The sequence below is a fragment of the Amblyomma mixtum genome, chromosome 9, assembly GCF_055824585.1.
Source record: "Amblyomma mixtum isolate Tamu chromosome 9, ASM5582458v1, whole genome shotgun sequence".
In the NCBI taxonomy this organism is placed as follows: Eukaryota; Metazoa; Arthropoda; class Arachnida; order Ixodida; family Ixodidae; genus Amblyomma; species Amblyomma mixtum.
The window spans coordinates 52,412,839-52,439,773 of record NC_143020.1 but is presented as its reverse complement, the minus strand read 5'-3'; the positions used below and the strand labels follow the sequence as shown (position 1 = coordinate 52,439,773).

The window sequence follows — 26,935 nt, the reverse complement described above, 5'->3', positions numbered from 1 at the left end:
GAGTACGTAATAAATTCTTGTTGCCAGAAAGGTGTTGCAAGCCTGGGCTCGACCAAAAATTGAGAGGCGATGCGGTACAAACGTCTGAGCGTAACGCTCAACAGCCGGAACTCGCTCTCTCCAGTAATGGGCACTGGATTTGTAGGCATGAAGTGGAACGCCAAGATATTTAGGAGGCACACAAGACCATTCTATGCCAGCGTAAAGAGGTGGAGTTGTGCCCCATGAACCAAACCATAGGCCAGAACTTTTGGAGCGATTCATTTGAGCACCAGAAACGATGCCGAATTGATCTATTGTGGACAACACATTATCAATGCTGGGCTTGTCAATGCAGAAAAATGCAAGGTCGTCAGCATATGCCAGCAATTTGACTTCATTACCCAAAATAGGGAACCCATGGATATTACTGTTACGCAAAACACTCAAACAAAGCGGTTCCAGGTAAAGAGCAAAAAGCAGAGGAGACATCGGACAGCCTTGCTTCACAGAAGAGCGGATTGGCACAGGGTTTGAGAGCTGGCCATTAATGATCAATCGTGTTGAACAGTTGCTGTAGCAAAGTTGCACCCCTTTAAGTACAGTAGAACCCACGTTTGCTCGCTCTAGAAGTGAAAACAGAAATGAATGGCGTACGCGGTCAAATGCTTTCGCAAGGTCAATCTGAAGGAGGGCAAGCTGCTCATGACAGCTGGAGGAATATTCAAGTATTGTCCGCGCAATGTGCACATTACTTTGAATGGAGCGGCCTCTCAAACCGCAAGTCTGGTGAGATCCAATGAGTACCGACATTGCAAATTGCAGGCGATTTGACAAGACTTTAGCAAAAATTTTGTAATCCACATTTGCCAATGTAATGGGCCGATAACCTTCTACGGAGCGCAGTTTTCCTTCATCAGTAGTTTTCGGAATTAGGACTGTGATGGTTTTGGAATGAACAAAGGCGCGTCTATGAATACGGTGTCTTCGCTCACTCCCATCCTCCTCCCTTCCCTTCCGGCGAGGCTTAGGTGTCCATCGAGATATGAGAGACAGATACATTTCCTTTCCTCAAAAACCAATTTACCGACGAGCGAGGCCTAGAACTGAATGGGCAATGGCGTTCTATGGACTCCCTGGCAGCGTTGCAAGATGCTGTCGCGTTCCACTCTTAGAGGCGAAGCTTAACATCTTAACCACACATCAGTGACCACACTTTAGGTCAAAAAAATTCAGGGGGCACTTTGACTGTCTAAAGTGGGTAGAGGCGGAAGTGTTTTCCGCACCACCTTCACTGTTTCTGTGGCACTGGTGGCGTCACATATATTTGAGTACTAATTACTAAGTCATCGGAAATCACTAATTAATTGTTAATTACTGATTAATGCCTGAATGCTAATTAACTGCTAATTAATGACGCTTAAGCTTCGCCTTTAGGAGTGGAACGCGACAGCGCGTTGTAGCGCTGCCAGGGAGTCCACGGAACGCCACCACCCGTTCGGCGCGATGCCTTGCCCTTTGAACGCAACGCTTTTTGAGGAAAGGAAATGGCGCAGTAATTCTCTGTTATCTCGGTGGACACCTGAACCGCACCGTAGAAGAAGGGAGGTGGGAGTGAAAGAAGATAGATAAAGAGGAGCCGTAATGAAGAAAATGAAAATTGTATTTGAGGGAAGGAAATTACGCAGTTACTGTCTCACATATCTCGGTGGACACCAGTCAAAATTCAGGGGGGGGGGGGGCACTTTTTTGACCTAAAGTGTGGTCACTGATGTGTGGTTAAGATGTTAAGCTTCGCCCCTAAGAGTGGAACGCGACAGCGTCTTGCAACGCTGCCAAGGAGTCCATAGAACGCCATCGCCCATTCGGTTCTACGCCTCGCTCGTCGGTAAATTGGTTTTTGAGGAAAGGAAATGTATCTGTCTCTAATTTGTCGGTGGACACCTAAACCTCGCCGGAAGGGAATGGAGGAGGATGAGAGTGAGTGAAGACACCGTATTCACTAGACGCGCCTTTGTTCATTCCAAACCATCGAGCTGGCATGGCGGAGTGGATAGCGTGCTCGTCTCTCACGCCGAAGACCGGGGTTCGATTCCTGAGCTCGACCAATTTCTTAATCGCTTTTATTTACTTATATGGCCTGACTAGTAAAGCTAATTAGGCCAATTGAGTAATTAAGCAATTAACTAAGCTCAGTCCCACTTACTTGGAGCGTCACTATACGATCCCTTCTATTGGTTGTATGGTTACTATTGATTGTAAAACATTTTATTCGCCGGGAAGAGCTTGGCAAGAGGTCGCGTTAAGTGGTCGAGAGTACATAGCCCTCGACGACTTTGTCAGCCCACTCCACCGCCAAAACTTGCGTTCTGGGGTCAGAGCTAGCCAGCACGGTCTCCCACCGCTCGAGAGAAGGAGCTGTAACTAGATCACCCGGAGGTGGCTCTATTTTGCAGTCCCACAGGATGTGATCGTAGGTAGCACGGTGGCCACAGTGTTTGCAGTTTGGGTTGTAAAGATCTGGATAAATGTGCGCGAGGAGTGATGGGGTGCGTATCGATCTCGTCTGTAGACGACGCCACGTAACCTCTTGTTCTTTAGTAAGTCTTTTGTCTGGAGGGGGGAAAATTCTCCTCTCTAGTTTAAAATGATTGGTGAGATCATGATATGTGATCATGGAGTCCTTCGTGAAATTCAGGGAGCCAGACTCATCCACTGCCCGGTCGACGAAACCTACCAAAGTGCAATTGGCCTCGTTTGAAATTCGCGCACTGTGACGTCACGACCATTTCCACCAATTGAAAAGCGTGACATTTTCTGTCGACAACTGCTGCTTACAACGATGAGACATTAAAGGCTTCCGCCTTAAAAGTGCCCCCTGTATTTTGACGGGTGTTCACCGAGATATGCGAGACAGTTACTGCGGAATTTCCTTTCCTCAAATACAATTTCTTCTTTCACTCTCACTTCCTCCCTTCCTCTAGGTGCGGTTCAGGTGTACACCGAGATGGCAGAGAATTACTGCGCCATTTGCTTTCCTCAAAAAGCGTTGCGTTCAAAGGGCAAGGCATCGCGCCGAACGGGTGGTGGCGTTCCGTGGACTCCCTGGCAGCGCTACACCTCGCTGTCGCGTTCCACTCCTAAAGGCGAAGCTTAAGCGTCATTAATTAGCAGTTAATTAGTATTCAGGCATTAATCAGTAATTAACCATTAATTAGTGATTTGTCATCACTTAGTAATTAGTACTCAATTATATGTGACGCCATCAGTGCCACAGAAGCAGCGAAATTGGTTCGGAAAACGCTTTCGCCTCTACGCACTTTAGACAGTCAAAGTGCCCCCTGAATTTTTCACACATATTCCTTCCTCATGAAACACTCCACTAACAGTTCTTGATTGTCATGAAGGAGGCTTTGTCGACGGAGAAATAGATGGATATATGCTCGACTTGCTGCACCAATGCCTGGTTCTCAAAGACGAGGTCTGTGCAAGTATTTCGCGAGGTTGTCGCAGCCGTGCGAGGGATCTACAGCAGGTGGCTCCGTTGTTCCAGTGCTCGGCTGCTCACTCGAAAGACGCGGGTTCGATCCCGGCCGCGGCGGTGGAATTTCGACAGAGGCGAAATTTTGGAGGTTCCTGTACTGTGCTATGTCAGTGCACGTTAAAGAACCCCAGGTGGTCGAAATTGTCGGGGCCCTTCACTACGGCGTCCCTCGTAGTCTGAGTCTCTTTGGGACGTTAAACCCCAATATATCAAATCAAATCAAACAGCCGTGGGAGGCGTTACGAGCGAGATGAACGGGATGTTATCCCGCATAAGTGGTAAGAAAGTCCTGTTCGTCTTTATAGCTATGTTAATGTCCCCATCCACCCTGCCATCCTGACAGGTGGCAGTTAACCATTGATCGCGAGAGTTCGCTCCCCGTTATCAGCGCTGACACATGCAGCCCACATCTCTCTCTCATTACCCTACGTACCTATAAGCGCCATTCAGGCGTCCGCTGACCCAATGAGCCAGTTATGCGCACTTCCCTGAAATGGCACAACGCTGTCAATGCCAACGCATGCAGCGCACATCTATCACTACCTCCACGTAGCTTAAAGCACGACTGAGGTATCCACTGTTCCAAGAGGGCACTATGCGCCTTTCCTTTCCTTTCCTTTCCTTTCCTTTCCTTTCCTTTCCAAGCTCCCGCCCCATTGGTTTCGCAGCTTAAAGCGCGATTATCCGCTGCTGGTTACAACGGATAGCGGCGACGGCGACGCCGCGAAACGCAGAAACGGGCGCCAAAGACTTCGCTCTTGGTTTGGTTTGGTTTATGGGGTTTAACGTCCCGAAGCGACTCAGGCTATGAGAGACGCCGTAGTGAAGGGCTCCGGAAATTTCGACCACCTGGGGTTCTTTAACGTGCACTGACATCGCACAGTACACGGGCCTCTAGAATTTCTCCTCAAAGGAATTCAACCGCCGCGGCTGGGATCGAACCCGCGTCTTTCGGGTCAGCAGCCGAGCACCATAACCACTGAGCCAAAACAGCAACAGAGCTATTGTGGCATTCGATTTGAAGGGAGAATTTGATATCGTGAAAGAGTGCACAATACTGGACAGTCTCAAAGCAATTAACTGCGGTACACGAACGTATGCTTACATCGGTCCCTTACGGGCTGATCCAAACGTACCTCCTGTTCATTCTTAATAAATGTTGTCACCACCACCACCACCACATAGGCAGCTCGCTCACTGAACGGGAAGTACAAATCAACATTGGAACGCAACACACTCTTCAAGTTAAGATGGTAGCAAGAGATGCCTCGAAAGGAGCGGGGCTCCCTTCACTTCTAATCAGCATTGCTATGATAGCTCTCCCCTCCCATCTTGATCAGATTCCGGGTATCAGTGATGCGTTGTACGCAGATTACATTCCAATATGAACCACGACGGGCAGCATGGGCACAATGGAAGAGTCTCTCCAGGAAGCCGCAACGACTGCTCAGACCTATGCACAAGGCTGTGGACTCACATGCTCACCTGAAAAATCAGAGCTTCTCATCATTCGACAACGGAAGAACTACAAAATCTCTGTGACGTGAGCGAACAAGCTGCCCGAACCATTGGCCGAACCCCAGCTAGGAAACACGGTATGAAGGAAAATGACACCCTTTGCCTAATATAGGCATTTGTTATCAGCCGTAACTTATATGTGGCCCCAGAAATCCGCCTCAAGAAACGTGATATAAAGGATCTCGACCCTACACAAAGAGAATTTATTGTGTACAACCAAAACGATACAGAACATAATAAATACATATGAACACTAAGGAGCCGGCTGTGTACAATGAAACGAAAAATGGTACCCATTCAAAACCACGGATCTATACAATTGCCCTTGTTGAAGAATGGCATACAAAAAAGCTATGGGGATACCACTATCGGCATCAACAGAGCGACTGCTTACTTAGGGGTCCACAGAGCCATCGAGGCACACCTCACGGCTCAAGTCACCTGACTGCCAACCGCACAGACAGGGAGAAGAGTCCTCAGTAACCTCAACATTCAGTGCCCCCTCAACCTTCTTACTAAACAAGCCATTCCAAGCGCCTGGAGAGGTAGCTTGAAGGCTTCCAAGAAACATGCACCTGACGTACCACCGGGCACGAAGACAAGCAAGGGCAAAGGGAATCCAGAAGCACTATGGCATGCAAGATGGCGTATTCTACGTCAATACCACTGGTACCGAGGCGACATCAGTCCAGGGCGACCTCAGTTGCCGCAATGTATCTTTGTTTTTGTAGAGGGACGGATGTCCCTTCTTGATCTAGAGTCCAAATAAACTTCTCTTATGTGCCACTGGTCCCGAAGCTGTACTAGCCACCGTAGCGGTTGTGTACTAAGAGCAGGCGATTGATGCACTTACAGCAGTCAGCCACGACGCAACAGCAGCAGAAAAGGTGGCAGTAGCTCTCGCGGCCATACATCCCGCCTCGAGATACATGCTCACAGATTGAAAAATAGTGTACCGAAACTTCATTAAGGGTAGGTTTTCCCCGCTTGCGTCCATGATCCCCCATACCAGGCAAGCCTATGCTGACGCCAAAGAATTGGTGTGGATACCTGGCCACCGGGGTATCGAGGGGAATGAGTTGGCCCACAATTCAACCCGAGCTTTTCTGCCCCGGGGAACCGACAGGTGCACCTCGGAATCGGACCAGTTCGATCCACTCACAACACACAACCAGATACTACAACTCTTCAGACTAGAGCTGCAGACATATCACCCCGGCTGCCAAAAATCTGAGCAAACACAACGAGATTCCACAGCCCTTATGTATTTACACGCCCTAAACCCGGATTCACTCGAATCAAAATGCAGATTTTGCGGGGAGAAGGCAGACCCGTACCATATGTCGTCGAGTGGAATCCCTCTCGCAAGCTAGCCGCAACATGACTAGGACATGTAAGCTACATGCCACGAGAAATCGTGTGGCCCCACCCGGGACGATGTGCGAAAAAAATTGGCAGTGCCTTAGCTCTGCTATGCCTGGATATACGTAGCGTGAGGTATTGGCATATCTTGGATAAGCTTGCTGTTATTAGGTTGGTTTCCCCCCTGTTAAACCTTGAAATTCCGGTACGTCTATGACTAAATTAAACATGACACAATGTGCAGTATCAAATGTGAAGCGTTTATTTATTATGGTCTCTCTTGTTTTCGTTGGTGAAGCCATAGGCCGTCGGCGTTCGTTGTGTTCATTGGCGTTGGCGTCCTCCATGAAACACCGCGCACTATAGTCGGATACAACTTAAGTCTGCAGTGAAGCTCCGCCCACACTCAGCCTCCGCGTACAGAATTCCTCCACGACAAAAAAGTAGTCCACTGCTGAAACCTTTCTTGTTACCAAAACAAGAAGCTTAGCACAAAAAAAGGTTATGAGGTCTAGATTTTTGACGCGTGAATTGTTTGATACAGTCAAACATTAAAAAGTTTATTTCGTTTACTGTTGCGATTGGTCAGCGGAGTAATACAGGACGCCGCGGTCCGCGGCCCAATGTTAGCAACTGCTGTTTTTTTAAGTTGTATCCTACTATAGCTGTGTATCTCTCCACATCCACACAGACCCTTCCTGTACCCTCTGCCACCACTCCAAAGCCACTCACGACCATATTCTTTTCCTCTGCCCGGCGCATCCTCCCCCGCGGGGCTTGGAGCACCTTACCACTTGGGAGGCTTGGGAGACCCTACTGCGCTCCGAGGACCCGGCCAAGCAAGCCAGCGCCGCAGGCCGGGCTGCCAGCGTCGTGAACCTCCGGTACATGAACGTTTGAGTGCAGTGGGGCCGTACGGGGGCCCAAGGACCGACGTGTCCAAAACTCCCATACTCCAAATAAAGTTTTCGCCATCATCATGATCCACATTTACACACGCAGCGCATGCTCCTCGCGCATGCGCAGTAGCCCGCAGCGGCCAGCGCGCGGCGAAGCACGCCAGCTGTGCGTAATGACGTCACTTGCTCCCCGCGCATGCGCATTATGGTCGAGCAAGAGAGCACGCGAAAAGGCGAGACTGTGGCCAATGTAGCTCACTTACAAAAGGTTGCGACACTATTTTGGTAGGAATGTCACATGAATGGAGCCACATGGCGGTCGGCCAGTGGCGGGTACATGTAGACGAAGAACACGTCTAGGATTCTCTGAACCGGCGGTGCTTGTCTTGCTGAGTGCGCCATGCTGCATCTTGACGACGTCACCCTTCTTGCTTGCCGTCGCTGGGATTTTCTGCACCACCTGTGAGTACACGCACGCCGCCAGCTTTTCTCGTAATGGGACTAGTTATGTTTTCGCATGAAAACGCCGGATTTTCCGCCTCCTGAGGCAAGCAATGCTTGGTTTGGTTTATGGTGTTTAACGTCCGTAAGCGACTAAGGCTATGAGAGACGCCGTAGTAGAGGGCTCCGGAAATTTCGACCACCTGGGGTTCTTTAACCTACACTAACATCGCACAGCACACGGGCCTCAAGAATTTCTAATCCAAAGAAATTCAGCCGCCGCGGCCGGGATCGAACCCGCGTCTTTCGGGTCAGCAGCCGAGCACCATAACCACTGAGCCACCGCGGCGGCGCAAGCAATGCTTTCGCATTAATAAGATTAGACTTCGAACTGGACTACTTCATTCGCTTCGTGCAAGCGGGTCCTGACCTATGCCACATTGTGGGCGCAGACTTCTGGAGCTCATGCGCCCACCTGATTCTCTGCGAACATCAAACATTATGATCCTAACACGGATGGGGCGATGCCCACAATGTGGGGAGACCTGCGATATCTTCCACATGGTGTGGGCATGGACACAAAATCCCCACCTTCTCCCTTCCTGAGAGGCATGGGAGACTGCCCTCCTCAACTGCTCCTCGCTTGAGTCCCAAAGGGCCTCTGGTGAAACGGGCGAGAGACAGGGCCTCGTCATGCGGTGTCCCGAACTAGGCACGCCGACCATATAGCGGGGCCACTGTGTGGCTCAGGGAGAGGGAGAGAGAAAGAAAAAAAATTTATTTAAAGAGGAATTCGGGGCACGTCCCAGGGTCCCCGCAGGACCCCACTGCACTCAAGTGTTTATGTTCCTAAGGTCCATAACACTGGCAGCCCGGCCGGTGGCGATGGTCTGCACGCCGGGTCATCCGAGCGCAGCAGGGTCTCCCAGTCCTCCCAGGTCTTGAGGTTCTCTAGGTCCCGCGGGGGAGGGTCCGCCGGAGAGAGGGAAAGGGTGTGTAGGGAAGAAGCGAAGGGTTCAGGGCATAGCGCGCATGCCAGTGTGGGGAAGGATGGACGATAGTGGGTTAGGGTAAGGGGTGAGGGCAGAGAGTGTGTCTGTAGTCTACGCCAGAGTGTTGCTTGTTTATTATCTAGGGAGGAGTGGGGCGGGGGGTAGAGCTGGCCTGAGGCTCTGTATGCTTGCGGCAGCTCGCTGAATGAGTGCATGCGCTCCTTCGTGAATCCCCGATCCGAGGCCACCTGAGCCCGGTTTAAAGAACCTCGGGCTAAAAGGTTGGCGGCCTCGTTTTCGGGATTCCCGGAATGCGCGAGCACCCATATGAGCTCCACTTCGCGGGGCGGGGGTCCATCGGGCGAGTCCAGTATGCTAAAAGCAGGGACATGGACTCGGCCTCGAGGAAAATTTAGAATCGCAGTTTTAGAATCACTTAAGATGTACCGGGCTTCCGTGCGGGTGATAACAAGTGCAATGGCGGCTTCCTCTGCAGCCTCTGGGGGGGGGGGGGGGGGGGGTGTCTGGAGGGAGAGGTAGTCTGAGCAGGGCTGATAAACAGGAGTCCACCACAGCTGCTGTCGCTTCATCACCCGGGCAGGCAGCGTCCACCCATACGGCGTCCGGCTCAGGGCCGTACGCTCGATGGAGTGCCTTCGCACGGGCTCTGCGGCGCTGCTCATGGTGGGACGGTGCATATTCCTCGGGAGTGGCCTGATGAGGAGCTCCCGGTGAAGGGGTCGTGGGATGGCGAGCAGGGTTGGGTCGTTGGCCGGTATTTTGATTCCGAGGGAGACCAGGATATACTGACCTGTGGATGTCTGTGTGAGCCTGATATATTGGGCCTGTCGGTGGGCTTCCACCAGTTCCCCGATCGTGTTGTGGAGGCCCAGGCCTAGTAATCTGTCTGTGGGTGTGTTGAAGGGAAGATGAAGTGCTACCAGGAATGCCTTGCGAATCAAAGCATCCAAAGCGTTTATGTCATATTTGGATAGTTGTAAGTATGGGGTAGTGTACAGCACACGGCTGAGGACAAAGGCATGAATGAGGCGACATAGGTCGCGCTCCTTCATGCCTCTATGACGTACCGAAACCCTGCGGATGAGGTGCTATATCGCGCCTACAACCTGCTTGAGTTTCTTGAGGGTGGTGGTGTTTCTGCCATCGTTCTGGATGTGCATGCCCAATACACTAAGGGTGCCAACCTCAGGTACCGGGTCACCTGACAATGGGGGAGCGGGGGCAGCGGTGGTTCTTAGGCCGGATGAGGAAGAGTTCGGACTTCTCTGGGGAGCAAGACAGTCCGATGGCCCGTGCGTAATATTGTGTGAGTGTGGCTGCTTCCTGTAAGGTGTTCTCTATGCCGCCGTCCCTGCCGTGGGTGGTCCACAGGGTGATATCGTCGGCATAAAGAGTGTGCTTCAGGTGGGGAATAGTTGCCAATTTTCGGGCGAGGGGGATGAGGGTAAGGTTAAACAAAAACGGGGAAAGGACGGACCCTTGAGGGGTGCCTATGCTCTGAAGCGTGTAGGAGGGGGAAGACAGAGGGCCGAAGTGTATCTCAGCCGTGCGGTCAGTGAGGAAAGCCTGAATGTAGGTGTACGTGCGCGCACCCACATTCAATGGGGATAGAGCAGTCATGATCGCCTGATGTTCAATGCGATCTAAAGCTTTGGAGAGATCCAAAGCTAAGACTGCCTTGGTGTGACCAGGAAGAAGCGGGTCGAAAATGTCGTGTGTGAGTTGCAGCATGGCGTCCTGTGCCGATAGATGGCGGCGAAATCCCAGCATGCTATGCGGGTAAAGATTGTTGTCCGCCATGTGACTTGTGAGTCTCGCTAACACAAAATGCTCGAGGAGCTTCCCAAGGCATGAGGTTAGCGAAATCGGGCGAAGGTTTTGGATGGTAAGTGGTTTGTTGGGTTTGGGTATGAATATTACCTTCGCGTGGCGCCACGACTGTGGGAGGCTACCCTCCCTCCAGCACTGGTTGAAGTATTTCGTAATCTGGGTGATCGATCGGTCGTCCAGATTACGGAGCATGGAGTTTGTGATTTGGTCAGCACCAGGTGCGAAGTTGGCGCGGAGAATCAGGAGGGCCGCTCTGACTTCCGTCTCCGTGATGTCGGTGTCGAGTGTGGGATTTGCTTGTCCTGTGTTGTGGGGTAAAGGTGTGGGGGCGCCTGGACAGGTGTACATGGTTTGAAGTGTGTCTAGGAGGGTGTCTGGATCGTCATTGTGTTCGTGCGTGAGGCGTGTCACGTGGTGCTGTGTTGCTGATTTGGTGCGTGTGGGGCCAATGAGGTGTCGGAGGAGTTGCCATGCGCGTTTGCTGGACAGGTTTCCGGCGATGCCGTCACATATCTGTCCCCAGTTGGATCGGCAGAGCTCCTCAGAGTGCTGTTGGATTTGTGTCTGCAGCGCGGCCAGCCGCTTTTTAAGCGTTCTGTTGAGTTTGTTGCCTTTCCAGCGTTCCAAGAGGCTGTGATAAGCCTCCCACAGGTGGGCTAGGCGTGTGTCGAGGGTAGGGGTTTCGGTTGTAGTTTCAATATGTCGCGTGTTGTGGTGAACGTCATGCTTGAGTGACTGCAGCCATGCGTCGATATCTGCGATATCTGCGGGAGTGCGGTGCGTGGAGCGGGAAAGGCATCCCAGTTAATGAGCTTGTGCGTTGTATTTGCGTGACGTGGTGGTTTGTACGGGACAGTGATTTGTAAACAACCTGCTCATTTATGGCATTGAAGAGTCGGAAACTAAAACAGTAGATGACCTTAAGAAGCATGTTCTGACGGAAATATTTGAAAGCAAACTTGAAGTCAAAGTAGGAAGTTTGGATAGGGTGCACCGCTTGGGGAAAAAAGCTGAAGATAAAAAGCGTCCCGTGATTATGAGGTTTTTTGATTTCGCTGAAAAGGAAGAGGTTCTCCGGAATGCTTCAAAATTGAAGGGTTCCCAAACGTCCATCTCGGAGGACTTTTCACCTAGGCTACGGAAAACGAGAAAGCTACTCTGGGCTACTGTTAAGGATGTTAAGAAGCCCGAGGATAAAGTGTACCTCAAATATGACAAATTAGTTGTCAATAAAGAGGTGTACGCGTGGGACGAAAAGAAGAACCAAAGGTATAAAGTAAGTGGTGCAGTTTCAGGTGATATCGGTCAAAACGCTCCGAGTAATGACGCAACTTCCTCTGAATCAGTGAAAAATGCCGGGCGTCCGTGAAGGAAATGTGCTCCCGCTTCTTCTACTTGACAGGCAACAAGTTCAATTCGGTCTTCCTTCAACGCCCTTTTTACTGATCATCAAATTAAACAGATACCGTCATCTGCAGAGAATATCGTTTGCAATTCTTTTGGCAATCGGACGAAACCACCACCTGAAATTCGCCAACTACGTGTGATATCTTTGAATGCCAGAAGCATTGTTAATAAAACAGACAGCCTAGAGGTAGTGCTCATCTCTTATGATCCCCATGTGCTGGTGATAAGCGAGACATGGTTACACAGTGGTATTTTTGATGAAGAAATTGTGCCACCGGGCTACGCTATTTACAGACGTGATCGCGGTTCACGTGGTGGAGGGGTTGCTGTGATTGCTAGGCGTGAAGTGAACGTAACGTTGCTTGACCAAATTGATCAGCATGAAAGCTTGTTTTTGCGCCTAGTAACGCATGGCTTCACATTTTACCTTTGCGCTGTGTATCGTCCACCTGATGCAACGGATTTTTTCATGTCTAGTCTTTTCGATCATTTAATACATTAACAGAATCGGAATCTAATCCTTACCGGTGACTTCAATCTTCCTGCCATCGACTGGGACAAACCGTCGTATGGCCTATGTGCTTCATGTGATATTGTTTTAGATCTGATGTTTTCTCTAAACCTTAAGCAAGCTGTTCGTGAATACACCAGACAGTCATCTGTGCTAGACGTATTCTTTGTTAGCCAGACCTTTTTTGATGGAGTGCTTGACGTTGAGCCGGGAATATCAGATCATTGTCTTTTGTACTTTTGTTGTGCTTCGCCTGGTGCTTCGGGTGTGCGTCCAGCTAAAATGATAAAGGACTTCGTTCGTGCTGATGATAATGCAGTCATCGACGCCTTACAGTCGCTGTTAAGCAGCTCTGCCGGGAATGACGTTCATAGTTTGTGGCATCACTTTAAGAATGCAGTGCAGTACTGTACTGAACATTTTATTCCACTTAGAAAAGTTCATATCAACCGTCGCAATCCTTGGATAAGCCGAGAAATTCTTCAACTGAAACGCAAAGTGAAGCGACTTAGGAAGAAAAAGATATCTTCATTACAACAGTTCCAACTACTGAAACAGAAACTTGCCTTAAAGTTAAAATCAGCAAAGTTTCATTATTTTAACATGACGCTCCCCGAATTCATCAGAAGCAATCCCCAAAAGTTTTGGAATTTTTTAGGTCGAAAGAATGAGCAGTTGAGCAAGGTTCGAATTAATGACGACATTGTGACCGACTGCACAGTGATTGCAGAAGGTTTTAACTCTTACTTTCAAAGCGTATTTCTGACGGAGAGGGCAACCACAGCTAGAATTCGAGGTGAAGATCTTGGCAACGTACCGGCTATTTCTGTGAATGGTGTTCTGTCGATGCTGCGTAAACTTGATGATAAGAAATGTTCTGGTCCTGATGGGCTTGCAAATGCTTTTCTTAAACGTTTTGCAACACAAGTATCCGAGTTTTTAACACAGATATTTCAAGTCTCTTTAATTTCTGGTGATGTGCCGGAGGACTGGAAAATGGCCCGCGTTGTACCAATCCATAAAAAAGGAGATAAGCTAAGTATTTCTAACTACAGACCGATTTCAATTACTTCTTCTTGTTGTAAGTTAATAGAACACATAGTCTCAGGGTACCTTAATTCGTTTCTAGCTGAAAATAACATTTTATCCCCTTTGCAACACGGCTTCAGAAAGGGTATGTCCACCGTGACGCAGTTGGTTTCTACGGTTAATGAATTCCAAATTGTTCTTGATAAATCCGGGCAGGTTGATGTTCTTTTTTTAGACTTCCGCAAAGCTTTCGACACTGTTTCTCATGGCAAACTCATTTCTAAATTAGATAGTATTGGCGTCCCTACTTATCTTGTCAACTGGATTCATGCTTATCTTAAACATAGAAAACAATACGCAGACGTTAATGGCTGTAGATCTAACGATCTTCCAATTACTTCAGGTGTACCTCAAGGCAGCGTCTTAGGGCCACTGCTTTTCCTAATCTATATCAACGATCTGTCTACTTCCATTCCCGGAAATGTCTCTTTAAAGCTTTTTGCAGATGATTGCATACTTTTTAATACCATAAATAACCAGAACGATCACTACATGTTGCAAAATGCGCTTCTAGCTGTTCATCAGTGGTGCGTAAAATGGGATATGCAACTAAACCTTGATAAAACTGTTTTCTTACGTATTTCGCGCAAAAAACATTTTAGTTCTTTCTCTTACACCCTGCAAAATCATTTAATCCACGAGGTTACACAATACAAATATTTAGGGGTAACGTTAACTCATGACTTAACATGGTCTTCACACATTGCAGACATTTGCTCCTCGTCCTTTTCCAAGCTTTGCTACTTAAGGCGAAAGCTTAAAGATGCCCCAAGTAAAGTTAAACTCCTTGCATACTCAACATTCATTAGGTCCAAATTAGAGTACGCTTCGGTATTATGGGATCCATTCACAAAGAAAGACATATATAAGATAGAGATGGTGCAAAGGAAAGCGGTTAGGTTTATTTATAACAAATACAGGAGGCTAGACTCACCTACAACACTAATGAAAACCAACCATATTCCATTACTTGAAGTACGCAGAAAAATTTCCCGTCTGTAGTTTATGCATAACCTTTTAACACATAAACTAAACATACCCCGCCCTGTAATTCTCAAACAATTGTCGCGCCGAACACACCATTCGCGAATTCATTTGCTGGAACCCATTTTTGCAAAGACTGACTCATTCAAGCACAGTTTTTTTTCCGCGGACTGTTTCCGACTGGAATTCTCTTCCCGAGGCCATTTTCCAGTCCTCAAATTTTAGTAAAGCTCTTGAGAAGCATTTTCTCGAGTGAATGAGCGTTGTATTTTGTTATTCTGCTCATTGTTTGTAACCCCATGTATTTTTCTTAGTATTTGTCATTTTCAATGCCTTGTATAGCCCCTCCTGCATGGGCCAATCTATTGGCCTGCAGTATTATGAAATAAATAAATAAATAAATAATGCAGTGATCACTGCCCAGTGTATGTTGTGTTCTGTTCCATGTAACGCCGCGGATGCAGCGGCTCAGCGTCAGGTCCGGACTGGTGTCCATGCTGACACTGTTGCCGATCCGCGTAGGCGTCTGAAACGTGTTGTGCACAGTGAGTTGGATGTTCTGCAGGAGCAGCCAGAGACTGCGTCCTCGATGTGTTGTGGTTGTGTATCCCCAGTCAGTATGCTGACTTTTGAAGCCCCCACCGATGAGTAGGGGATGTTTCCCTGCTAGATGGTGTATCTTTCGCAGAAGTGATTCTAGCGGAGTCATCGGCAGGGACGGGGGGTGGTATGTGTTTGCTATAAATAGAGAAGGAAGTGAATGTGTGTGAGGGATAAGTTCTGTGATCACGCAGGGCGTCTCACACGTGATGTGATGAGTTTTGTAGGTGAGGCTACGGTGGATGAGTGTGGACGCCCTGGGTGTGTTAGTGGTATCCGAGTGTGTAGATGTGTAGCAGGGGAGGGTTGCGCAGTGTGCAGTATCCTGTAGAAGTTGTATGTGGGGCGTGGGTGTGATGGTGGAAAGGAGAAGTTGCAGAGGCGCGCGCTTGGCCCGGAAGCCGCGGCAGTTCCAAGTTAAAATGGGGAGATAATTAGTGCTCCCCCCGCCATATTGGATAGGGGTGGATTGAGGAGAGTAGTAAGACGGGCGTCAATCGGTATGTGTTGTTCAGGAAAGGTGGTTTTTGCTTGCGAAGGTAGGATGGAGAGAGTGGAGGGTCGAAGCGATGGGTAAGGCTATGTTCCAAGAGCTCCATCATCTTGGTAAGCATAGCGTCCATGCGCTGCTCAAGTTTTCCGGTGAGGGTGGCGGCAAGGTGATTGAATCTGGCCTCGAGGCGGGCGTCTAGCTCTTTTAGTTTGTGGTCAAATTTGGCTTCGAGTGCTGCTAATTTAGCGTCGATTTCTGGGGGCACGGGAGGGGTGTGGCGTCTGTGGTGCGCTGTTTCTTTGCAGGAGGGGTGCTCGAAGTGTCTGGGGTTGATGAGGTCGGGTTAATGACAGGGGGTGCGGGTTGAGGGGTCATGGAGGGGTCATGGAGGGGGCGGGGGTGCTTAAGAGGGAGGAAAGACGGCTTACCTCGTCACGCAAGGCCTTGAGTTCCCTAGTCTCTGGGATCTGCCTGGGAGGACTGGGGGGTGGTGGATGACGGGTGGTGTTGCCGGAAACGCCGTCTGCCCAGGTGATACGCGAGGCGTTCTTGCTGCCATTCTGCCCGGTTGCGGAAGGTGACCGGGAAGCCGTCGATCTGCGTCCGTTGGCTGTGCTGGGTTGATCGCAGCGGGAAAGCCGTGGTGTAGACGAGGGAGAGAGAGCGTTCCTCGTGGACGCTAGTTTACGGCCCCGTGCCTTGAAATTCCCAGTTCCGGTCATGTGAGGGCCTCCGCAGAGAATGCAGCTGGGGGTGCATGAGGGCACATCTTCCTTAGGATGGGACTGTCCGCAGCGGGGGCACTTATTTATTTATTTAATTTATCTATTTCAGTACCCTAAAGGTGCAATGTGGGCATTACATAGGGGGGGATTCACCAAAGAAAGCAACAGATATACAACACAGAATACAAATGGCTGAAAACAGAAGTAAACAAGTTAAGAAGGCAGGTACAAGTTAATAAGAGAAAGGAAAAAAAAAGGCTAGGATGAGGTATTTGAAAAAATGCACATGTAGCAAACCCCGCAAAGAAATCAAGAAAAATCCCGGCTTCGAAAGTTACTAAACACAGCATCTAACATTCTGTGGAACGTTACGGCCAACACACACACACTGGAGCAACCAAGAGAAAAAAAAAACAAAAAATACGAAAATCACAGTGATAAAAAAAAAAGAACGCACGTCAACATATGTTAGAATTTTCTAAATAGGACCAAAGAGCTGTTTGAAATGATGATGTTTCAGCGATAGTCGCAATGCTAGAAGGAAGCGAATTCCACTCTTCGATAGACAAGACCAAAGGTGAGTATTTGTATCGTTCTGTTCGAGCGAAAATAGGTTTAGTCTTCTGCATGTGATCTACACGAGCCGATGTGTGCGGTGCCGGGAGAAGATGAGAGCTTGAAAATGGTTTGTTGCTGTGGTAGATAGTCTTGAAAAAGGATAAACGGCTGAATTTTCTGCGCATGACCAGAGGCGAGAGATGGAGCGATATTTTCAGTGCTGTTACGCTTTGATACCGAGAGTAACGGGAAAGGATGAAACGAGCAGCTTTGTTTTGAATAGATTACAACATGTTGATAAGATAGACGTGATGAGGGTTCCAGATCACCGACGCGTATTCTGTCGCAGGCCTGATCAGCATGTTGAATGCGTGTAGTTTTGTGTCCTGGTTGGCTTGGTGCAGGAGGCATTTAAGAAGACCAAGTTTTTTTAAGGCTTTGTTAGTGATTTGTTCAATATGAGTGCTCCAGGATAAATTGGAGTCAAAATTTACACCGAGGTATTTTACCGACGCTGCAGTTTCAATGGTAGTATTATTAACTGAGTAGGCATTAGGGCTCGTCTTGGCAACGGAAGTAAACTTGAGGTGTTGAGTTTTATCTGCATTAATTACCATTTGCCACCTGCCGCACCAATTAGTTAGCCCATCAAGGTCAGTCTGGAGAGGAAAGATGTCGCGAGGGCTCGATATTACTCGGTAAATTACACAGTCATCTGCAAATAGTCGTATTGGAGATGTTATGTTCGACGCGATGTCATTAATATATATTAAGAAAAGCAGTGGACCCAGCACCGAACCCTGAGGTACTCCTGAAGCAACACCTGTACGTCTTGATAAGAAGCTTCCTAATTTAACTGACTGAAAGCGGTTTGTTAGAAATGAGTTAATCCACTGCGTAGTATGTTGATCCAGCTGCAAGTTGCGTATTTTTATCATCAGACGGTTACGAGGCACGCGGTCGAAGGCTTTAGAGAAATTAATAAATGGAGTCAATGTAGAGGGAAGAGACGATTGCTTGATGAAGGTCCGTTATTAAGGCGAAAGCCTTTAATGTCTCATCGTTGTAAGCAGCAGTTGTCGACAGAGAATGTCACGCTTTTCAGTTGGTCGAAACGGTCGTGACGTCACAGTGCGCCAATTTCAAACGAGGCCAATTGTACTTTGGCTAGTAACCATGCAACCAATTGAAGGGACCATATAGTGATGCTCCAAGTGGGACAGAGCTTAGTTAATTGCTTAATTACCCAATTAGCCTAATTAACTTCTCTAGTCAGGCCATATAAATAAATAAAACCTAGTAAGAAATTGGTCGAGCTCGGGAATCGAACCCCGGTCTTCGGAGTGCGAGACGAGCATGCTATCCAGTCCGCCATGCCAGCTTTTTTTTTTATTGCCTGTCTTTGGCTCATGACATTGCACAACAAAAATACACATAACGCTATATACATACGACACTGTCGTGGTCAGCCAGCACGAGACTGGCTTCGTCAGCTTAAAATTCCCGCAACATACACAACGGCTCTAGTCTTGAGAGCCACTCGGGAGGCTCCGCAGCTACTTTTTGGATTGCAAGAAACTAGTCCATGCTTTCCCGAAAATAAATTCGGGCCGGTCGTGCGTCTTTGTCACAATGGTAGCCTGCCATTCTGGAGCGCCATATACAGTGGAGGCCCAAGAGCATTATGAGATCAAAAGGTGCCCCATCCTCATTATTAGTGCTTAAATAGCGAATTCCGTGCGCGTCAAGTGGTAGCTCTTTCTTTATGGTCCTTTGAACTCGAGAGCGTCTTGCAACGCTGCCAGGGAGTCCATAGAACGCCATCGCCCATTCGGTTCTACGCCTCGCTCGTCGGGAAATTGTTTTTTTTTTTTGAGGAAAGGAAATGTATTTCTCTCTCATATCTCGGTGGACACCTAAACCTCGCCGGAAGGGAAGGGAGGAGGATGGCAGTGAGCGAAGACACCGTATTCACTAGACGTGCCTTTGCTCATTCCAAACCATCGAGCTGGCATGGCGGAGGCGGTTACAAAGGGTCTCCGCCATGCCAGCTCGATGGTTTGGAATGAACAAAGGCACGTCTAGTGAATACGGTGTCTTCGCTCACTGGCATCCTCCTCCCTTCCCTTCCGGCGAGGTTTAGGTGTCCACCGAGATATGAGAGAGAAATACATTTCCTTTCCTCAAAAACCAATTTACCGACGAGCGAGGCGTAGAACCGAATGGGCGATGGCGTTCTATGGACTCCCTGGCAGCGTTGCAAGACGCTCTCGAGTTCCACTCTTAGAGGCGAAGCTTAACATCTTAACTACACATCAGTGACCACACTTTAGGTCAAAAAAGTGCACCCCCCCCCCCCCTGAATTTTGACGGGTGTCCACCGAGATATGTGAGACAGTTACTGCGTAATTTTCTTTCCTCAAATACAATTTTCATTTTCTTCATTACGGGCCATCTTCGTCTTTCTTCTTTCACTCCCACTTCCTCCGTTCCTCTACGGTGCGGTTCAGGTGTCCACGGAGATGACAGAGATTTACTGCGCCATTTCCTTTCCTCAAAAAGCGTTGCGTTCAAAGGGCAAGGCATCGCGCCGAACGGGTGGTGGCGTTCCGTGGACTCCCTGGCAGCGCTACAGCTCGCTGTCGCGTTCCACTCCTAAAGGCGAAGCTTAAGCGTCATTAATTAGCAGTTAATTAGTATTCAGGCATTAATCAGTAATTAACCATTAATTAGTGATTTGTCATCACTTAGTAATTAGTACTCAATTACATGTGACGCCACCAATGCCACAGAAGCACTGAAAGTGGTGCGGAAAACGCTTTCGCCTCTACGCACTTTAGACAGTCAAAGTGCCCCCTTTATTTTTTAGCTCAAATAACTGCGTCTGGCACGATAAATGTTTGCGGAAGCCATGCTGGTTATTGCGAAGCAAGTTGTTCTGGTTAAGATGGGTCATAATATTTGTGTATATTAGGTGTTCGAATACCTTGCAACATGTCGAGGTTAGTGAAATTGGCCTGTAATTATTAGGAACGGATCTGTCTCCAGATTTAAATACCGGGATTACATAAGCGGACCTCCAATCTTCTGGCGCCGCCGCGGTGGCTCAGTGGCTATGGTGCTCGGCTGCTGACCCGAAAGACGCGGGTTCGATCCCGGCCGCGGCGGCTGGAATTTCTTTGGAGGAGAAATTCTAGAGGCCCGTGTACTGTGCGATGTCAGTGCACGTTAAAGAACCCCAGGTGGTCGAAATTTCCGGAGCCCTTCACTACCGCGTCTCTCATAGCCTCAGTCGCTTTGGGACGTTAAACCCCATAAACCAAACCAAACCAATCTTCTGGCACACATGTCGTATCGAGTGACTGTTGGAAAATGAGTGATAGCAGGAAAGCTGTGTGCTGGCAGGTTATTTCTAACAGCTTCGCGTTGATACCATCGGGTCCTGGGCTAGTGTGGTGGGGTAGGCGTTCAATTGCACGAGCCACGCCAAGCGCAGATATGTGAATGGGTGAAAATGGAATCTGGATATCGGCCTCAGCAAGCTGCAGTGGATTGCAATAGGGCAATTTATCTGTAAAAACTTGTGAGAAGTGGCTGTTGAATTGTTCTGCACATTGTTCTATAGGTAGAGTGCTGCCGTTTACACCCAAAAGAATAGGAACCGTACTAGCGCTTTTAGGATTAACAGTGTTCCGAAATTTCCTAGGGTCTGTTTTTATCAAACTAGGAAGTGTAAAATAAAATATTTGTTTTTGGCTTCAGAAATTTGTTTTTCAGCTATTTTAGAAATGCTTTGATAATTTTCCCAGTCTGTAGTTTCCTTTGTTCGAACGGCTTTCCTAAATGCTCTTTTCTTCCTATTTAGTGCCCTTTTGACATCTGTGGTAAACCAAGGATCGTTAGTACGTGTGCTTATGATTCGTTTTGGCACGCAGGAATCTTCAACTTCTTTTAGCTTGTCACGAAACAACTTCCAATTTTCACTGCCCGTGCGATTATGAAAATTGGCCTGAATACTATTTGTGAAAGTTTCCAGCAACAGGTTCATTTTTTCAACGTCCGCGCGTGCGTAATTGTAGATAAGCTCTTTCATTTCTGTTTTGTCGCTCCGTGGAAGAGAAAGAGAACAGTGCACAACTTCGTGGTCACTTAATTATTCAGCCCGAGGACATCATCATCATCATCATCATCATCATCATCATCATCATCATCATCATCATCATCATCATCATCATCATCATCATCATCTTGCAAGACGTGGATCTCTGAGAGCTCAGGATGGGTTGTTAAGATGAGGTCCAGGATATGCTTAACGCGAGTGGGCTCGTGAACAATTTGGGTGAGCTGGTGATATTGAAGTAAGTGAAGGAAGTTAATGTTATCCTGTCGGTAATTGTTGGAGTCAACGGTTAGCGTCGTCCAGTTAATCGCAGAAAAGTTAAAGTCACATGCTAAAAATAGGAGGCAATTCGGGTGCTTTACAAGGATCTGCTCGATAGCGTAGTTTAACAGTTCAATGAATTCAGGTTGGCTACTTGGTGGTCTATAACAGGCGCCTATAATGCAAAGCATATGGCCAAGTTCAGCGGAAACCCAGACTATTTGGTTCTTGGTCTATTTGGTCTTGGTTGGAGGATTTGGCCGCTAGGGGGCCGTGTAGTACAGACGCACCCCACATCGGCTCCGCACAAAGACAGCGGAATTCGCCAATCGCCAGCATCATCAGCCAAAATTTCAACACCCACGGATCTGCGAATGTGAGCGCTGCACGCCATCAATTTTTGGCCCGCCTACGCCCTTTTTCGGGCACCCACGGCCCTTTCTTCTCTGTGACCTCTCCGCCTGAGCTAGGCCTACTCCGACGGACGCTTCCGCCACCAACGCCATCATGGAGGTGCAGGTGCAGGGAGAGGTTCTTAACCCCAACGACTACGACCCAAGGGACTGGACGCACATTCTTAGTGTGCCTGCTCGCTCCAAGGACGTCCTTTCAACAACCCGACGCCAGGAGGGCGCAGCCTCTGCTACCGGTACCCCCAAGTCTCCATGCCTTGAAAAGTCAGCGCACCTGCAAGCAACGCGCACAGCTGCGCAGCGTTCGCGGCAGCAGCCACCGCTTCCTGCTGCAGATTACAAGATCGTTTTTAGATCACGAGGCGGGCTGCAGCTGGACCTGCTTCCACCCCGACAACTACGAGAGGCCATCCTCCAAGCGGCGTCCCAGCTTAAGGAGCCAGCGCGTACCCAAATCAGGGTACACCCGGTCAACAACACCTGCACCGTAAGCACGCCCGTAAAGGATGACGCGCTCGCTCTGGTTCGGGTGAACACCATCACACACCAAGGCAAGGAATTCGCCGTAGCACCTTATATAGCCCCGCCGGACGGAGCAGTACGCGGAGTCATCTCCAATGCTTATTGGAATGAGACCCCGTCAGAGCTCCTGCAAGACCTGCTCACCGGCAACCCAGACGCCCTCATCGTGGACGCCCGCCGAATGGGCTCCACGCGTTCCATCTTAACTTTCCGGGCTGGACCTGTCCCACGCGCCGTCCTTTATGGAGGAGCCCTCCACAGGTGCACACCCTATCGAGGGCATATAGACGCCTGCACTAACTGCCGCGTCCCTGGTCACCGGGCAGACGTGTGTGTCCACCCAAGATCCCATAAGTGCCCCCGCTGTGGGCAGTCCCACCCAAAGGAAGATGTGCCCTCATGCACCCCCAGCTGCATTCTCTGCGGAGGCCCTCATATGGCCGGCACCGGGAACTGCAAGGGACGGGGCCGCAAACTAGCGTCCCCGAAGAACGCTCTCTCTCCTCCGGGTACATCGCGGCTTTCCCGCTGCGATCAACCAGGCACAGCCAGCAGACGCAGCTCGACGGCTTCCCGGTCGCCTTCTACAAGCCAGCAGAATGGCAGCAAGAACGCCACGCGTCTCACCTGGGCAGACCGCGTTTCCGGCAAAACCACCCGTCAACCCCCACCACCCCAGTCCTCCCAGGCAGACCCGAGAGACCAGGAACTCAAGGCCTTGCGTGACGAGGTAAGCCGCCTATCCTCTCTCCTAAGCACCCCCGCCCCCTCCATGCCCCCTCAACCCGCACCCCTGTCATTAATTCGAGCTCATCATCCACAGACACTTCGAGCACCCCTCCTGCAAAGAAACAGCGCACCACAGACGCCACACCCCCTCCCGTGCCCCCAGAAATAGACGCTAAATTAGCAGCACTCGAAGCAAAATTTGACCATAAACTAAAGGAGCTAGTCGCCCGCCTCGAGGCCAGATTCAATCACCTTGCCGCCACCCTCGCCGAAAAACTTGAGCAGCGCATGGACGCTATGCTTACCAAGATGATGGAGCTCTTGGAGCATAATCTTACCCATCGCTTCACCCAACTTCAAACCCCCTCCACTCCCCCCATCCTACCTCCACAAGCACAAAACACCTTCCCTGAGCCACACATACCAATTGACACCCGTCTTAATACCCTCCTCAATCCCCCCACCATCCAATATGGCGGGGGGGAACACTAATTATCTCCCCATTATAACTTGGAACTGCCGCGGCTTCCGGGCAAAGCGCGCACCTCTGCAACTTCTTCCCACCATCACACCCACGCCCCACATACTTATTCTCCAGGAGACTGCACACCGAGCAACCCTCCCCAGCTACACATCTACACACTCGGATACCACTAACACACCCAGGGCGTCCACACTCATCCACCGCAGCCTCACCTACAAAACTCATCACATTACGTCTGAGACGCCCTGCGTGATCACGGAAATTATACATCACACACATTCACTTCCTTCTATATTTATAGCAAACATATACCACCCCCCGTCCCTGCCGATGGCCCCGCTAGAATCACTTCTGCGAAAGCTACACCATCTAGCAGGGAAACATCCCCTACTCATCGGTGGGGACTTCAACAGTCAGCATACTGACTGGGGATACACAACCACGACACATCGAGGTCGCAGGCTCTGGCTGCTCCTGCAGAACCTGCAACTCACTGTGCACAACACGTTTCAGACGCCTACGCGGATCGGCAACAGTGTCAGCATGGACACCAGTCCGGACCTGACGCTGAGCCGCTGTATCCGCGGCGTTACCTGGAACAGAACACAACATACACTGGGCAGTGATCATTACATTATACAAATCACTGTCCCATACAAACCACCCCGTCACGCAAATATGACATACGAACTCATTAACTGGGATGCCTTTCGCGCTGCACGCACCGCCCTCCCAGACACTCCCATCGCAGACATCGATGCATGGGTGCAATCACTCAAGCATGACGTTCACCACAACACACGACACATTGAAACTACAACCGAAACACCGACCCTTGACACACGCCTAGCCCACCTCTGGGAGGCTTATCACAGCATCCTGGAACGCTGGAAAGGCAACAAACACAACAGAACGCTTAAGAGGGTTCACCAGTGGCAGTGTCCATAGGAAATACATGGGAACTTTCAGAAGCTATACCGTGTCTAAATATGGCTCGATTTTCATGAGGTTTGTGGCAGCGTTTTCTTCTTGAATGAATAAAGGAAATGTTGCGGGCAGATTTTATTGTTTAAGTTTCACTTTTTTACCAATTAGACGCAAAGTTCCAGAAAAATGGTGCTTTTAGATATGTAGGTCTTTCATGTCATCTCGTGAAAAAACCAAGCCAAAAATCAAAATTTCGTCCGCAACATTTCCTCCCTTTTTCTTTCTTGATTGTTAAGACACGATTTTTATCCATATCGAAGTTAGTGTTAGCCTTTTACAGGCTCTGAAAGTTGTGTATGTATTTTCTGAGGGGATTTGAATTTCGCGCCAAAATTTACTACCGCGGCGTGGCTCCATCTGGCGACAGAATATTTTGTCGCTACTGCACTCTACCACCAACTTCTTGCTTGTCTGTGTTCGTGCGCATGCGTTTTTCTTAGAACCCGGACGAACTTCATTTCTTTCTTTCCTTTTTTCTTGCTTGGGCTGTATTTCTAAAAGATTCCTGCTTTTCTTTTTTTCTCGAGCTGGTGGTGCTAAAAAGAAGTGAGATGCAAGGCCACACCTACAAGCTACCCCCCCCCCCCCCCACACACACACACAGTAAGGCACTGTTTGCACCAAAACGCAGGTGTGTCGAGTTATCCGGCCAAAAACCGGTTACTGGGTTCATGTAAACGCGCCGTGTCGGGTCAGGAGTCGGGACCAGTCAACTCCGCGCAAAGGGGTAGGTTGACTCAACTCCTCCCTGCCCCGATGTGCTTGTAAACGCTGTCGAGCCGAAAAAACGGAGGGGAAAGGATAAGCGCGAAATTGTTTTTGCTTGCGCCGTCGCATCTCCGAAGCAGCGGTGGCGTGCCTCAATCTTGGATATGTTACCACTGCTCGCTTGCAATGCGAGGCTCGAAGCTTGGTGTCGCTGCAGTTGAACCGGTCTTCACTCGCTAAAATCGAGTTTATGCAAACACGCGACGTCTGGTCCTTCTTTTTACTTTCTTATTACCAATAATTACAGTGTTGTAGGCGTTACCGAAAAAAAGTAACTAAATACGTTACTCGTTACACTAAAAAAAAAGGAACGCGTTACCGTTACCGAAAAAAAGTATCGCACCTTACTTTGCCGTCACTCCATGGCCATAAATTTTAATCAGTGCGTCTTTGCTGTAAGAACTCAAGATAACAGTTTTATAAAGCTCATACCTCATATAATTCCAACTTCACAAAGAAAACATAGCTGAACTGAGCAAATTTACAGTAATTCTGGTGTGCTTCTGCTTACGAAATTACGCGGAAATTGTGTAGCAACAAAGAAATGTAAATGTCATAGTTCCTGAAAAAATATATTTGCGCACATAAAAAATTTTTTTTTTACTTGAACCTTCGTAATTATCGCAAAAATGCGAGTGTTTACGTCAAGGTGTTCAAGGTCAGCTTCGCTCGCTTAGGAGCTCAATAACGAGAAACGTAGCCGGAGTTGCAGATAGAAACAGCTGGTTGACTGTGATCCCCTTTTGTGTGCTGTACCATTGTACTCTTTCCACGGCACAGCTTTTATAGGCACGAGCAAGAGCGCTGTACCGGAGGGACGACGCTTGCCGGCGTTCTGGGCCAGCCGAGTGGGACGCGCGCCGGCGTTCTGGGCGAGCCGAGCGGGACGCGCGCCGGCGTTCTGGGCAAGCCGAGCGGGACGCGCGCCGGCGTTCTGGGCGAGCCGAGCGGGACGCTGTAACCTACTGCGCATTACTGTTGCGCATCGGCGCGATGCGCGGCACTGATACGAACACGACACGTGTCCGTTACAGTGCTAGGAGCTCCTTTCTTTCCTTTTATTTAGAGACTGACTACATAGGTGTTCAACACAATGGAACCTTTTCCGGGTAATGTCCTGCGGATGCACCAAGCCATTTTAACCGACCACACCTGTCTGCTCAGGCGAAACCAGTCACCCCACCTTACCATTGTAAAAGAATTTTCGCAGAAAAGACTGAAGGAAGCTTAGGCGACCCAAACCAGAAACGCTAAATTGGTGGGTTACTGGGAAATGGTCCATTGTATGACCCCCACATCCTTCTGTGCTCAATGGCTTGAGAGGGGGGTCAACTTTCTTGTGCTTCGGTCTCTGGAACCTTGGCCGCATACCTACAGATAGTTCTGGGCTCTACTTTGTGTACGCGGAAGAACGAATACTTTTTTTCGTGTCGCGGTGTAGTTTACACACCTGGAGGCGGAATAGAACTTCCCTCCTTTTTGGGGTACTCAGGTGCTGCCATCTATCGACAGAAAAAGTTCAAATCTGAGTTGCCTTGTAGCTGGTGAGCCCTCTTAAAAAGCGGCTGGCCGCGCTGCAGACACAAATCCAACAGCACTCTGAGGAGCTCTGTCGATCCAACTGGGGACAGATATGTGACGGCATCGCCGGAAACCTGTCCAGCAAACGAGCATGGCAACTCCTCCGACACCTCATTG

General features: G+C 49.2%; 1 protein-coding gene across 1 annotated transcript; it reads left to right on the top strand.

Moving 5' to 3' along the window:
• The first annotated feature begins 21,576 nt into the window (after positions 1 to 21,576).
• LOC149328994 (uncharacterized) lies at positions 21,577 to 24,542 on the top strand. Its single transcript, XM_089560036.1, has 2 exons — positions 21,577 to 22,999; positions 23,093 to 24,542. The coding sequence occupies exons 1-2, from the start codon at positions 21,842 to 21,844 to the stop codon at positions 23,165 to 23,167; spliced, it is 1,233 nt and encodes a 410-aa protein (XP_089416162.1). The 5' UTR covers positions 21,577 to 21,841; the 3' UTR covers positions 23,168 to 24,542.
• The last annotated feature ends 2,393 nt before the right edge of the window (positions 24,543 to 26,935 follow it).

What these genes read in the sequence shown, in the direction of transcription:
- LOC149328994 (XM_089560036.1), top strand. Translation starts at nt 21,842, where the DNA reads ATGGAGGTGCAGGTGCAGGGAGAGGTTCTTAACCCCAACGACTACGAC. An exon ending in TCAAGGCCTTGCGTGACGAG is followed by an intron (nt 23,000 to 23,092) that starts GTAAGCCGCCTA and finishes CATCATCCACAG; the next exon opens with ACACTTCGAGCACCCCTCCT.